Source organism: Anser brachyrhynchus (assembly GCF_964034855.1).
Source record: "Anser brachyrhynchus genome assembly, chromosome: W".
Taxonomy (NCBI): Eukaryota; Metazoa; Chordata; class Aves; order Anseriformes; family Anatidae; genus Anser; species Anser brachyrhynchus.
The window spans coordinates 18,946,850-18,962,534 of NC_137704.1; the positions used below are offsets into that span (position 1 = coordinate 18,946,850).

The 15,685-nt window shown below is 48.5% G+C and overlaps 1 protein-coding gene across 1 annotated transcript in view; it reads left to right on the forward strand.

Annotated features, from left to right (window-relative positions):
- The window catches only part of LOC308184976 (uncharacterized protein), a gene marked incomplete at its 3' end in the record, with an annotated part of 320,479 nt that overhangs the window by 304,729 nt on the left and 65 nt on the right, over positions 1–15,685 (forward strand). Inside the window, exon 2 of the mRNA XM_080572521.1 lies at positions 12,265–14,055. Within this exon, the coding sequence (XP_080428647.1) occupies positions 12,589–14,055 (1,467 nt within the window). The 5' untranslated portion in view covers positions 12,265–12,588. The remainder of the gene's footprint in view (positions 1–12,264; positions 14,056–15,685) is intronic.

The window sequence follows — 15,685 nt, forward strand, 5'->3', positions numbered from 1 at the left end:
CGTACGGCTAATTCCCTCAGGTACGGAATTCCCTTCTCCATGGTGGTCCACTTGCCTAGTAGACATACAAGTTCTTCCTTGAAGGGATACCTTTCCTTCACAGCTGACAGGAGACGCCTCCAAAGGCTGTAAGGTCTTGCTCCATCTCCAATTGCTTTGTCAATGCCTGCGTCCCTAGCAAGGGATCCCAGGCGCCTGGCTTCCCTGCCCTCTAATTCCACACAATTGGCTCCAGTGTCCCAGCACCGGAGCAGCCAGGTGACAAGCTGCTCACCTATACAGCGACCAAAATCTTTTCGCACATCTCGTAGCTCACGCTGGTATAGGGTTCGGGTAGTTACTGTTGATTTTTCGACATCTTCATCCTCCTGCACATTTGATGGCCCAGCCTCGTCTTCTCTATACCCAGACCTAGCAGAAGACTGTCTGCGTTCTAAACGACCTGAGTCTCTATACCATTTTTTCACCTTGTCTACAGGGGCAACTTGCACTGCTACAGCTCGTTTCTCTGACCCAGCCACAGGGTCTGCCACAGGGGTTGGAACACTGTCTGCGGGGGCAACTTGCACTGCTACAGCTCGTTTCTCTGACCCAGACACAGGGTCTGCCACAGGGGTTGGAATACCCTCTGCAGGGGCCACTTGCACTGCTACAGCTCGTTTCTCTGACCCAGCCACAGGAGTGGGAGCAGCTGCAGGAGCTGGAGCTGCTGCAGGGGCTGGAGCGGCTGCAGGAGCTGGAACTGGAACGGCTGCAGGAGCTGGAACTGGAACAGCTGCAGGAGCTGGAGCGGCTGCAGGAGCTGGAACTGGAACGGCTGCAGGAGCTGGAGCAGCTGCGGGAGCTGGAACCAGAGCGGCTGCAGGAGCTGGAACTGGAGCGGCTGCAGGAGCTGGAGCGGCTGCAGGAGCTGGAACTGGAGCAGCTGCAGGAGCTGGAGCGGCTGCAGGGTCTGTCACTAGGTTGACAGTAGCATCAATTGCAGCTCGATAGGCACAAGCCAGACCCCAGCACGCTACAGTGATTTGTGTCACTTTGGAACTGCCAGAGTCATGACACCTTTTTTTCAAGCATTCCAAAACCTGTCTCTTTTCCTCCCAGCAACGGGATGAGAACTTTATTCCTGTTGGCTCACAACCTTGGAAAGCTTCCTCGGCCCCAGGCAGCACCGTCCCTTCACTTCAGGCATCTTGGGATGGGGCTTCCAGAAAACCCAGCATTAAAAGCCCTGGTGGCAGGTAGAAAACAACATTGTGTCAAGAGCAGAAATTAGGAGCAATTTGGCTATCATTTCTACATTTGTCTTCATGTGTAGGTGGATGAGCAGAAAGCCATGCCATGATATGATGTCTTCGCTGTTCTGAAGTCTTCGTTTAATGCCTTCTTTGCCTCTGTCTTCAACACTGGTGATGGGCTTCGGGACCCAGGGTGCCCTGAGCTGGAGGACCATGACGGTGGGAATGACAAACTCCCAACCGACCCTGAACGTGCGCGGGATTTGCTGCTCCACCTGGATCCATACAAGTCCATGGGTCCGGATGGGATTCATCCCAGGGTGCTTAAAGAGCTGGCTGACGTCATCGCGGGACCTCTCTCAATTATTTTTCAATGATCTTGGGAATCTGGAGAGGTCCCATTAGACTGGAAGCTGGCAAATGTTGTGCCAATTTTCAAGAAGGGTAAGAAAGAAGACCCCAGCAATTACAGGCCTGTTAGTCTCACGTCAGTGCCTGGTAAAATTATGGAGAGGATGATCCTTGAAGTTATTGAAGCGCACCTGGGGGACAATGCAGTCATTGGTCCCAGATAACATGGGTTCATGAGGGGTAGGTCCTGCCTAACAAATTTGATTTTCTTTTATGATAAGATCACCCATCTAGTCGATCAAGGGAAACCAGCTGATGTGATCTTTTTGGACTTCAGGAAAGCTTTTGACACAGTTTCCCATAGGATCTTACTGGACAAAATGTCCAGCATACAACTTAACAAAAACATCATACGATGGATGAGCAATTGGCTGACGGGCAGGGCTCAAAGGGTTGTGGTAAATGGGGCCACATCTGGCTGGCGGATGGTCACTAGTGGGGTCCCTCAAGGCTCCATTTTAGGGCCAGTCCTCTTCAATGTTTTTATAAATGATTTGGATGTAGGACTTGAAGGTGTTTTGAGCAAATTTGCCGACGACACCAAACTTGGAGGAGCTGTGGACTCGGATGAGGGTGGAAGGGCCTTGCAGAGAGATCTGGACAGATTGGAGAGCTGGGCGATCACCAACCACATGAAGTTTAACAAAAGCAAGTGCCGGGTCCTGCACCTGGGACGGGGCAGCCCTGGCTATACGTACAGACTGGGCGACGAGACACTGGAGAGCAGCCCCACAGAGAAGGATCTGGGGGTTGTGGTTGACAGCAAGTTGAATATGAGCCAGCAGTGTGCCCTGGCAGCCAGGAGGGCCAACCGTATCCTGGGGTGCATCAAGCACGGCATCGCTAGTCAGTCGAGGGAAGTGATTGTCCCGCTCTACTCTGCGCTGGTGCGGCCTCACCTCGAGTACTGTGTGCAGTTCTGGGCACCACAGTACAAAAAAGACATTAAACTGTTGGAGAGTGTCCAGAGGAGGGCGACGAAGATGGTGAAGGGCCTAGAGGGTAAGACATATGAGGAGTGGCTGAGGGAACTTGGTCTGTTCAGCCTGGAAAAGAGGAGGCTGAGGGGGGACCTCATCATGGTCTACAGCTTCATCACGAGGGGGAGTGGAGGGGCAGGTGCCGATCTAGTCTCTTTAGTGACCAGTGATAGGACCCAAGGGAATGGTGTCAAGCTGCGGCAGGGGAGGTTTAGGCTACACATCAGGAAGAGGTTCTTCACTGAGAGGGTTGTCGTGCACTGGAACAGGCTCCCCAGGGAAGTAGTCACTGCACCAAGCCTGTTGGAATTTAAGAAGTGTTTGGACTGTGCACTTAGTCACATGGTCTGAATTTTTGGGTAGACCTGTGTGGAGCCAGGAGTTGGACTCGATGATCCTTATGGGTCCCTTCCAACTCGGGATATTCTATGATTCTAATAATGTTTTGAAACAGTACTGGGATGAACATTTTATAGAAACAGTTTTAAGATTAGAAGATGTGTGTCCTGGTTTTAGCTAGGATAGAGTTAATTTTCCTCCTAGTAGCTGGTAGGGTGCTATGTTTGGGATTTAGGATGAGAATAATGTTGATAACATGCTGATATTTTAATTATTGCAGAGCAGTGCTTACACCAAGCCAAGGACTTTTCAGCTTCTCGCTCTGTCCTGCCAGCGGGAAGGCTGGGGGTGCAGCAGGAGCTAGGAGGGGACAGACCCTTTTCTGTCCTAATAAACTGTCTCTGTCTCAACCCACAGGCTTCACTTTTCCCTTTTCTCTCCCCCATCCCAGAGACGGAGGGGGGAGGGTGAGCAAACTGCTGTGTGGTGCTTAGCTGCCGGCCAGGTTAAACCACAATAGTCTTTTTGGCGCCCAAAGTGGGGCACAAAGGGTTGAGATAACGACAGATTTGACTAGAGTGTGTTAAAAAGATTCTGATAAGCATTACATCAGTTTAATAGTTACTAATCACAATGCCGATTTTTGTGATCTCAAGTCTGCTGTGCCTGTTTTCCGAATTGAGTTATATAGCACATTACTTAGTGTATGTGTTCCCTGTCATGTTGCTTATCACTTCTGGGGGTTGGTACAGGGTTATTATTTTGCTCTACTGTGTAACACGCTTACGATATGATAAAATGAGACCATGAGACTAATATGTTATTTGTACTCAGCATTGTCATCAACTCCATACTTTGGGAACCCTACCTCAGAAATTATTAATAATTATACCTTTCACGCTTTTTCTTCAGGGAGCCAGTCTATGGAGGGGTCAGGGGAAGATGTTTTTTCCCATTTGTTCACTCTCCCTTTCTTCTCCTCCAGGCGGGGTATGGCAGCTTTCCAAAACTTCGAATATCCTTGGGATGTTCAGACCAGCATGTTCTCATTGTTATGTCTCCTGAATGCACTTCAGGTTTTGTCTAAGGTTAAACAAATACTTAAGGGTGTAATCCAGAGATCTGTCCTGAGGCAGGATAGTTATGAGTGGCAGGGAGAGTGGGAGGATATGGGCAGGCATCTAGAGCAGTGGGCACCTCCAGTGCTTTGGAAATTTATCCCCGAACAACTGAAAAATCCTAAAAGACTGGTAGACTGCTTGAAAAAGGTGTGTCATTGCCCTGGCAGTACCAGACATACAGAAGTCACTGCAACGTGCTGGGGCTTGGCCTATGCTTACCGAGCTGAGTTCAATGACAATATAACCCCAGTGACAGACCCGGCGGCCACTTCAACCCCTGAGACAGGACCAGCAGCTACTCGAAGCCCTACGACGGGCCCCAAGGCTGAGCCAGGGAAACAAATTGTACCAGAGTCGGTTGCACCCATAACAAAGGTGAAAAAATAGTATAGAGAGTCAGATCGTTTAGAACGCAGAGAAACTCCTGTTAAGACAAGGTATGGAGACAATGAGGCTGGGTCATCAGAGGAAAAGGAGGATGAAGATGAAGCTGTCGCAAAAACAGCAGTATCTAGCTGAAACCTATACCAGCGTGAGCTATGAGATGTGCAAAAAGATTTCAGTCACTGTATAGGTGAGCAGCTTGTCACCTGGCTGCTCCGGTGCTGGGACACTGGAGCCAATTGTCTGGAATTAGAGGGCAGGGAAGCCAGGCGCCTGGGATCCCTTGCTAGAGATGCAGGCATTGACACAGCAATTGGAAATGGAGCACCACCTTACAGCCTCTGGAGGCGTCTCCTGTCAGCTGTGAAGGAAAGGTATCCCTTCAAGGAAGAACTTGTATGTCTACCAGGCAAGTGGACCACCATGGAGAAGGGAATCCAGTACCTGAGGGAATTAGCCGTACGGGAGGTGATTTATGAGGACCTAGACGACGCACAAATATCCAGAGATCCAGATGAAGTCCAGTGTACACGACCCACGTGGCGGAAGTTTGTACAGAGTGCACCATCATCATATGCCAGCTCATTGGCAGTAATGGCCTGGAAAGAGGATGAGGAACCACAGTGGATGAAGTGGCTAAACAACTCCGACAGTATGAAGAAAGTCTCCTCTTCCCTACAGGCCTGCATCTCAGCTGTGGAGAAACTTTCTGAAAAGATCCACCAACTTGAAGAGAATTTATTTTCCTCCCCACCTGTACAAACCAGTGTCTCAGCTATCAGGGGTAAGAGTCTGTCCCTGCAAGGAAGACGATATGGTGGGTACACACCCCGTGCCACCCTGTGGTTTTACCTACGTGACCATGGAGAGGACATGAGACAATGGGATGGAAAATCTACCTCGACCCTAGAGGCACGGGTACGTGAGTTGCAAAAGAAAACAAATGGGAAAAAGGGGTTCTCTGAGAAACTTGCTGCTCCAACTTCCAGCAGGCAGTCCTCCAGACACAGAAATGAAGATTCTGACCAGGATTAGAGGGGCCCTGCCTCCAGCCAGGGGGAGGAAAGGGACAATCGAGTTTATTGGACTGTGTGGATTCGATGGCTTGGCACGTCAGACGCACAGAAGTATAAGGCTTTAGTAGACACCGGTGCACAATGTACTCTAATGCCATCAAGCTATAAAGGGCCAGAGCCCATCTGTATTTATGGTGTGACGGGGGGATCCCAGCAGTTAACTGTATTGGAGGCTGAAGTGAGTCTAACCGGTAATGAGTGGCAAAAGCACTGTATTGTGACTGGCCCAGAGGCTCCGTGCATCCTTGGCATAGACTGTCTCAGAAGAGGATATTTCAAGGACCCAAAAGGGTTCCGGTGGGCTTTTGGCATAGCTGCCTTAGAGACAGAGGACATTAAACAGTTGTCTACCTTGTCTACCTTAACCCGGCCGGAAGCTAAACAACACACAGCCGTTCGCTCACCCTCCCCCCTCCCTCTCTGGGATGGGGGAGAGAAATGGGAAAATGAAGCCCATGGGTTGAGATAGAGACAGTTTATTAGGACAGAAAATAAAATAAAATAATAATAATAATGATAGCAGTACTACTAATAATAATGTATACAGAACAAGTGATGCACAATGCAATTGCTCACCACCCGTTGACCGATGCCCAGCCTATCCCCGAGCAAGCCACCCCCCCCACCCCAGCTAGCCACCCCCATATGTTGTTCAGCATGACGTCAGATGGTATGGAATACCCCTTTGGCCACTTTGGGTCAGCTGTCCTGGGTCTGTCCCCTCCCAGCTCCTGCTGCACCCCTAGCCTGCTCGCTGGCAGGACAGAGCGAGAAGCTGAAAAGTCCTTGGCCTGGTGTAAACACTGCTCTGCAACAATTAAAACATCAGCATGTTATCAGCGCTCTTCTCATCCTAATCCAAAACATGGCACCCTACCAGCTACTAGGAGGAAAGTTAACTCTGTCCTAACTGAAACCATGATGCCTTTGTATTGCTCTTCTTTGGTCCCTGCACTGTTGGAACCTCAGAGCATGTTTTCAGAATGAACTGTGGACCGATGTATGTCTGTAAAAGTAAAAAATCACGGGGTATCCACTGTTACTCCTTTTCTGTGTCACTCCTTGTACTCTGACCTTATGCTATTTTGTAATCCAAATTAGAGCTTCCCCTCCATCCAGTGAGTAATTAGATTTTAAGTAGAAATAGGAGATGGGATGAAGGTTGTTCTTTTTTCACTGCCTTCTATATCTATATTTTCACAGACAGATGATCAAATATAGAAGAAAGCAATAGTACCTTCCTTGGTTTTGCTCTCCTCTGACAATTCCCTTTCCTTCCCTGTCTACTGTTCTGTAGCAAAGTTCAGGCTGATGAATGAGTTGACGACTGACAGGAGCCATGTGTTGTCCTTAGTAATTTACCAAACCATAAAAAGTATTAGGAAAAAGCTTGTGAGTAGCTTATGCACCTTGAACAGAAGCTTGTAGGTTTAACTCAGTACTAGATTTCTCTACTTGCTTCTGAGGTGCCCTCAACACTGGCTGTCTGTGCTGGGTCTGTCTGGGATGGAGTTAACTTTCCCTGCAGCAGCCCATACAGTGCTGTGCTCTGCACTTGTAGGTGGAACAGCACTGGTATCACTCCAGTGTTGTGTCTATTGCTGCATAATACTGGCACCACATCAGGACTCCCTCCAAGCCCCCAGGAGCCAGCAGGTGATGGGGGTGGGCAAGTGATGAGGAGGGGACATCACCAGGGCAGCTGACCTAAACTGACCAAAGGGATATTCCATACCATATGATGTCACACTCAGTAATAAAAAGGGGGGCTCTCGTGGTGGAAGGGCTTGTCCTCCCAAACAACCGTTATGCATACTGAGGCCCTGCTTCCCAGGACGTGGCCGAACATCGCTCGTTGATGGGAAGTAGAGAGTAACTTTTTTTCCTTTCTCTCTGTGCTTCCGCACAGCCTTTTTTTTTTTTTTTTCCCTCTCCCTTTTCCCTTTAATTAAATCATCCTTATCTCAAACCTTGAGCTCTTTGTGTTGTATTGTCTCGTCTCCCCCTTCCTCTTTGAGGAGGGGGAGTGAAAGAGCGGCTGTGGTGGAACTCGGCTGCCCACCCGAGTAAAACCACCACACTGTCCCCAAAGATTGGGCCTACCCAGGAAGGACAGAATGGTGAAGATGCTTCACAGAGTGAACTGCCCTAGCCTCACATGCTCTCACTTCAAAGGCTCTTTACATGGGGAACAATAGCTCTAAGGGATATATCATTGGAGGTTTCACTTCAGTGCTGCCCCACTCCTCTTCAGTAGAACTGTGAAATTAAAGATTTTCTTTGTTTGAAAAAAAAGTTGACCATAATGAAGTTAGCGTATAATATAGTCTTTCATTATCCTCAGACACAGGAGCATATGAATGCAGGATGGACAGAAGAGACTGCTTGCTTCATTGAGTCCTGTCTTCAGCATGGTTGGGGAACCACATCTAAGGTAGCTACTCCGGAAGAACTTGCAGCCCATGTGCTTCATTCTCTCAGAGACCACAAAGCACATGTCCTATACTGAATTTAGAGTTGGTAACAGAATAACTTCAGTACTGCAGTCTTAATCTGAAAAAAAACAAGGAAACCTTGAAGAAAAGGGGGAGACTGGTAGCCTTGAGCTGGCAGAAGCAAGGAAAATAAGGGATGAAAGGTAAAAAACAAGAAGGAGAAAACAGCTGCAGGAAGATTCCAGACTGACCTATGGTAACCTTTTGCTCATTAAGGGTCATTAACATATTAAAACACACCCACCAAAATGCTAATGTATGTTAATGTGGGATTTGGTGCTCAAACACACACACACTGGTCCTCTGTAATGCGCAAACTCACTAGAGATAATAAGTTAGGCGAGCTAAAACAGCCAATTAAAAGTAGCCAGAGAGATAGTTTTCACAAGTTTGCTGTGTATCAATAATGGTGATTCAAGTCAGAGGTGTGCTTGCTTTGTGAAAGATCGCCAAGCACCTGACTCTGCAGAGTTATATAATTAATTATTTAATTAAAAGACCTTTGTGTGGATTCCGACTCTGTGTGCTTATTGGCGAGGCGCACTGGGCACGAATCTATGGATATCATGGTGTCCTGGTTCCAGTTAGGACAGAGTTAATTTTTCCTCATAGTAGCTGGTAGGGTGCTATGTTTTGGATTAGGATGAGAAGAGCGCTGATAACATGCTGATGTTTTAATTGTGGCAGAGCAGTGTTTACACCAGGCCAAGGACTTTTCGGCTTCTCGCTCTGTCCTGCCAGCGAGCAGGCTAGGGGTGCAGCAGGAGCTGGGAGGGGACAGACCCAGGACAGCTGACCCAAACTGGCCAAAGGGGTATTCCATACCATCTGACGTCATGCTAAACAATATATAGGGGTGGCTGGCCAGGGTGGGGGGGCCGGCTGCTCGGGGATAGGCTGGGCATCGGTCAGCGGGTGGTGAGCAATTGCATTGTGCATCACTTGTTTTCTTACACATTATTATTATTAATACTATTATCATTATCACTATTATTATTATTATTGTTATTATTATATTCCTGTCTTAATAAACTGTCTTTATCTCAACTCACCGGCTTCACTTTCCTGTTTCTCTCCCCCATCCCAGAGAGGGAGGGGGGAGGGTGAGCGATCGGCTGTGTGGTGTTTAGCTGCCGGCCGGGTTAAACCACAACAGTCCTTTTGGCGCCCAACGTGGGGCTCGAAGGGTTGAGATATCGACAGATTTGACCAGAGTGTGTTAAACTAAAATTGGTATAAGTATTGGACCTGCTTAGTAGTTGCTAGTCACGATGTTGATTGCCTTAATCTCCAGTCTGCTGTGCCTGTATTCCAAATTGAGTTTTATAGCGCGTTACTTTCTGTATGTGCTCCCTGTTGCACTGTTTATCCTTTCCGGGCCCTGGTTTAAGATTGTTATGGTACTGTGCGGTGTAACAATGGCTTATGAAATGATGAAATATCTGGTCACGACTCTAACCTGGTATTTGTACTCAGCACTGTCGTCGACTCTATACTTTGGAAACCATATCTCGGAAACTATTAGCAATTACACCTATTGCCTGTATTCGTTAGGGAGCCAATCTGTGAAGGGGACAGGGGAAGACGTTTCCCTACCTGTTCACTCTCCCTTTCTCCTTCACCACCCTCTTATCCCCTGAGCTAGTTATGGTGGTTCTCCGAGATGTTGAATATCCTTGGGATACTCAGACCAGCCTGCTCTTGTTGTTATGTCTCCTGAATGCGCTTCAGGTTTTGTTGAGGGTTAAACAACTACTTAGGAATCTCATCCAGAGATCTGTCTTGAGGCGGGATAGTTGCGAGTGGCAGGGCGTGTGGGAGGATATGGGCAGGTTTCTAGAGCAGTGGGCACCTCCAGTGTGTTGGACATTCACCCCTGAACAACTGCAAAATCCTAAAAAGCTGGCAGAATGCTTGAAAAAAAGGTGTCATGACTCTGGCAGTTCCAAAGTGACACAAATCACTGTAGCGTGCTGGGGTCTGGCTTGTGCCTATCGAGCTGCAATTGATGCTACTAGCAACCTAGCTCCCGCTCCTGCAGCCGTTCCAGTTCCAGCTCCTGCAGCCGCTCCAGCTCCTGCAGCCGATCCAGCTCCAGCTCCTGCAGCCGCTCCAGCCCCTGCAGCTGCTCCAGCTCCTGCAGCTGCTCCCACTCCTGTGGATGGGTCAGAGAAACGAGCTGTAGCAGTACAAGTTGCCCCTGCAGAGAGTATTCCAACCCCTGTGGCAGACCCTGTGTCTGGGTCAGAGAAACGAGCTGTAGCAGTGCAAGTTGCCCCTGTAGACAAGGTGAAAAAATGGTATAGAGACTCAGGTCGTTTAGAACGCAGACAGTCTTCTGCTAAGTGGGCATAGTGAAGACGAGGCTGGGCCATCAAAGGTGCAGGAGAATGAAGATGAGGATGGGGATGTCGAAAAATCAACAGTAACTACCCGGACTCTATACCAGCGTGAGCTACGAGATGTGCGAAAAGATTTTGGTCGCTGTATAGGTGAGCAGCTTGTCACCTGGCAGCTCCGGTGCTGGGACACCAGAGCCAATTATGTGGAATTAGAGGGCAGGGAAGCCAGGCGGCTGGGATCCCTTGCTAGGGACGCATATATTGACAAAGCAATTGGAGATGGAGCACGATCTCGCAGCCTCTGGAGGCATCTCCTGTCAGCTGTGCAGGAAAGGTATCCCTTCAAGGAAGAACTTGTATGTCTACCAGGCAAATGGACCACCATGGAGAAGGGAATTCAGTACCTGAGGGAATTGGCCGTACGGGAAGTAATTTATAAGGACCTAGACGACGCACAAACATCCACAGATCCAGATGAAGTCCGGTGTACAATCCATGTGGCGGAAGTTTGTACGGAGTGCACCATCATCATATGCCAGCTCATTGGCAATACTAACCTGGAAAGCGGAGGAGAATCCCACAGTGAATGAAGTGACTAAATTACTCCGGCAGTACGAAGGAAATCTCTCCTCTTCCCTACAGGCCTGTGTCTCAGCTGTGGAGAAACTCTCTGAAGAGGTCCACCAACTTAAAGAGAATTCATCTTCCCCTCCACCTGAACGAACCAGTGTTCACCAGCTAAAAGAGAATGCTTTGGAGAAACTTTCTGAAAAGATCCACCAACTTGAAGAGAGATTATTTTCCTCCCCACCTGTACAAACCAGTGTCTCAGCTATTAGGGGTAAACGTTCATCTATGCAAGGAAGACAATATGGTGGGCACACACCCTGCGCCACCCTGTGGTTTTACCTATGTGACCATGGAGAGGACATGAGAAAATGGGATGGAAAATCTACTGCGACCCTAGAGGCACGGGTACGTGAGTTGCAGAAGAAAACAATTAGGAAAAAGGGGTTCTCTGAAAAGTTTGCTGCTCCAACTTCCAGCAGGCAGTCCTTTAAACACAGAAACGAAGATTCTGACCAGGACTAGAGGGGCCCTGCCTCCAGCCAGGGGGAGGAAAGGGACAATCGAGTTTATTGGACTGTGTGGATTCGATGGCCTGGCACGTCAGACGCACAGAAGTATAAGGCTTTAGCAGACACCGGTGCACAATGTACTCTAATGCCATCAAGCTATAAAGGGCCAGAGCCCATCTGTATTTATGGTGTGACGGGGGGATCCCAGCAGTTAACTGTATTGGAGGCTGAAGTGAGTCTAACCGGTAATGAGTGGCAAAAGCACCGTATTGTGACTGGCCCGGATGCTCCGTGCATGCTTGGCATAGACTATCTTAGAAGAGGATATTTCAAGGACCCAAAAGGGTTATGCTGGGCTTTTGGCATAGCTGCCTTGGAGACAGAGGACATTAAACAGTTGTCTACCTTGCCTGGTCTCTCAGAGGACCCTTCTGTTGTGGGGTTGCTGAGGGTTGAAGAACAGCAAGTGCCGATCGCTACCACAACTGTGCACCGGCGGCAATATCGCACCAACCGAGACTCCCTGAGTCCCATCCATAAGCTAATTTGTCAACTGGAGAGCCAAGGAGTGATCAGAAAGACTCATTCACCTTTTAATAGTCCCATATGGCCAGTGCGAAAGTCTAATGGTGAGTGGAGACTAACAGTGGACTATCGTGGCCTGAATGAAGTCACGCCACCACTGAGTGCTGCAGTGCCGGACATGCTAGAACTCCAGTATGAACTGGAATCAAAGGCAGCCAAGTGGTATGCCACAATTGATATCGCTAATGCATTTTTCTCCATCCCTCTAGCAGCACAGTGCAGGCCACAGTTTGCTTTCACTTGGAGGGGAGTCCAATATACTTGGAATCGGCTGCCCCAGGGGTAGAAACATAGCCCTACCATTTGCCATGGACTGATCCAGTCTGCGCTGGAGCAGGGGGAAGCTCCTGAACACCTGCAGTACATCGATGACATCATTGTGTGGGGTGACACCGCAGAAGAAGTTTTCGAGAAAGGGAAGAAAATAGTCCAAATCCTTCTGAAGGCCGGTTTTGCCATAAAACAGAATAAAGTTAAAGGACCTGCACGAGAGATCCAGTTTTTAGGAATAAAATGGCAAGATGGACGTCGTCAAATCCCAATGGATGTGATCAACAAAATAACAGCTATGTCTCCACCAACTAGCAAAAAAGAAACACAAACTTTCCTAGGTGTCGTGGGGTTTTGGAGAATGCATATTCCAAATTACAGTCTGATTGTAAACCCGCTCTACCAAGTAACCCGTAAGAAGAATGCTTTTGAATGGGGCCCTGAGCAACGACAAGCCTTTGAACAAATTAAGCAGGAAATAGTTCATGCGGTAGCCCTCGGGCCAGTCCGAACAGGACCAGATGTAAAGAATGTGCTCTACACCGCAGCCGGGGAGAATGGTCCCACCTGGAGCCTCTGGCAGAAAGAACCTGGGGAAACTCGAGGTCGACCCCTGGGGTTTTGGAGTCGGGGATACAGAGGATCTGAGGCCCGCTATACTCCAACTGAAAAGGAGATATTGGCAGCATATGAAGGAGTTCGATCTGCTTCGGAAGTGGTCGGTACTGAAGCGCAGCTCCTCCTGGCACCCCGACTGCCGGTACTAGGCTGGATGTTCAAAGGAAGGGTCCCCTCTACACATCATGCAACTGATGCTACATGGAGCAAGTGGGTTGCACTGATTACTCAGCGGGCTCGAATAGGAAACCCCAGTCGCCCAGGAATCTTGGAGGTGATTATGGACTGGCCAGAAGGCAAATACTTTGGGATATCATCAGAGGAGGAGGTGGCCCGTGCTGAAGAAGCCCCACTGTACAACAAGCTACCGGAAAATGAGAAGAAATATGCCTTGTTCACTGACGGGTCCTGTCGTATTGTGGGAAAGCATCGGAGATGGAAAGCTGCTGTATGGAGTCCTACACGACGAGTTGCAGAAGCTGCTGAGGGAGAAGGTGAATCGAGTCAGTTTGCAGAAGTGAAAGCCATTCAGCTGGCTTTAGATATTGCTGAACGAGAAAAGTGGCCAGTTCTCTATCTCTATACTGATTCATGGATGGTAGCAAATGCCCTGTGGGGGTGGTTACAGCAATGGAAGCAGAACAACTGGCAGCGCAGGGGCAAGCCCATCTGGGCTGCGGCATTGTGGCAAGATATTGCTGCCCGGGTAGAGAACCTGGTTGTAAAGGTACGCCATGTAGATGCTCATGTGCCCAAGAATCGGGCTACTGAAGAACGTCAAAACAACCAGCAGGTGGATCAGGCTGCTAAGATTGAAGTGGCTCAGGTGGACCTGGACTGGCAACATAAAGGTGAATTATTTATAGCCCGATGGGCCCATGACACCTCAGGCCATCAAGGTAGAGATGCAACATACAGATGGGCTCGTGATCGAGGGGTGGACCTGACCATGGACACTATAGCACAGGTTATTCATGACTGTGAAACATGTGCTGCAATCAAGCAAGCCAAACGGTCAAAACCTCTTTGGTATGGAGGACGATGGCTGAAATATAAATATGGAGAGGCCTGGCAGATTGATTACATCACACTCCCTCAAACCCGCAACGGCAAGCGCCACGTACTTACAGTGGTGGAAGCAACCACCGGATGGCTGGAAACATATCCGGTGCCCCATGCCACCGCCCGGAACACTATCCTGGGCCTTGAAAAGCAAGTCCTATGGCGACATGGCACCCCAGAGAGAATTGAGTCAGACAACGGGACTCATTTCCGAAACAACCTTATAGACACTTGGGCCAAAGAACATGGTATTGAGTGGGTGTATCACATCCCCTATCATGCACCAGCCTCTGGAAAAGTTGAACGATACAATGGACTGTTAAAGACTACACTGAAAGCAATGGGTGCTGGGACATTCAAAAATTGGGATACACATTTGGCAAAGGCCACCTGGTTAGTCAATACCAGGGGATCTGCCAACCGAGCTGGACCTGCCCAATCAAACCTGTTACGCACTGTAGAAGGGGATAAAGTTCCTGTAGTGCACGTAAGAAACATGCTGGGTAAAACAGTCTGGGTTATCCCTGCCTCAGGAAAAGGCAAACCCATTCGTGGAATTGCTTTTGCTCAGGGACCTGGATGCACTTGGTGGGTAATGCAAAAGAATGGGGAGGTCCGGTGTGTACCTCAAGGGGATTTGATACTGGGTGAGAATAGCCCATGAGTTGAATTGTAGTATGTTAATTATTATATAATACTGTATGTCATCACTACCATGATTGCTATATATCATAGATGAAAATGGTGATTAATTAGAATGTATTGGAAAGAGTGTAACCTGAGCATGACATAAATGGTATGGAATAAGGGGTGGATATCTGTCCTGGTTCCAGTTAGGACAGAGTTAATTTTCCCTCATAGTAGCTGGTAGGGTGCTATGTTTTGGATTAGGATGAGAAGAGCGCTGATAACATGCTGATGTTTTAATTGTGGCAGAGCAGTGTTTACACCAGGCCAAGGACTTTTCGGCCCAAAGTGGCCAAAGGGGTATTCCATACCATCTGACGTCATGCTAAACAATATATAGGGGTGGCTGGCCGGGTTGGGGGGCCGGCTGCTCGGGGATAGGCTGGGCATCGTTCAGCGGGTGGTGAGCAATTGCATTGTGCATCACTTGTTTTCTTACACATTATTATTATTAATACTATTATCATTATCACTATTATTATTATTATTATTATATTCCTGTCTTAATAAACTGTCTTTATCTCAACTCACAGGCTTCACTTTCCCGTTTCTCTCCCCCATCCCAGAGAGGGAGGGGGGAGGGTGAGCGAACGGCTGTGTGGTGTTTAGCTGCCAGCCGGGTTAAACCACAACATCACCATTTACATCTATGATATATAGCAATCATGGTAGTGATGACATACAGTATTATATAATAATTAACATTCTACAATTCAACTCATGGGCTATTCTCACCCAGTATTAAATCCCCTTGAGGTACACACCGGACCTCCCCATTCTTTTGCATTACCCACCAAGTGCATCCAGGTCCCTGAGCAAAAGCAATCCCACGAATGGGTTTGCCTTTTCCTGAGGCAGGAGTAGCCCAGACTGTCTTCCCCAGCATGTTTCTTACGTGCACTACAGGAACTTTATCCCCTTCTGCAGTGCGTAAGAGGTTTGATTGGGCAGGTCCAGCTCGGTTGGCAGATCCCCTAGTATTGACTAACCAGGTGGCCTTT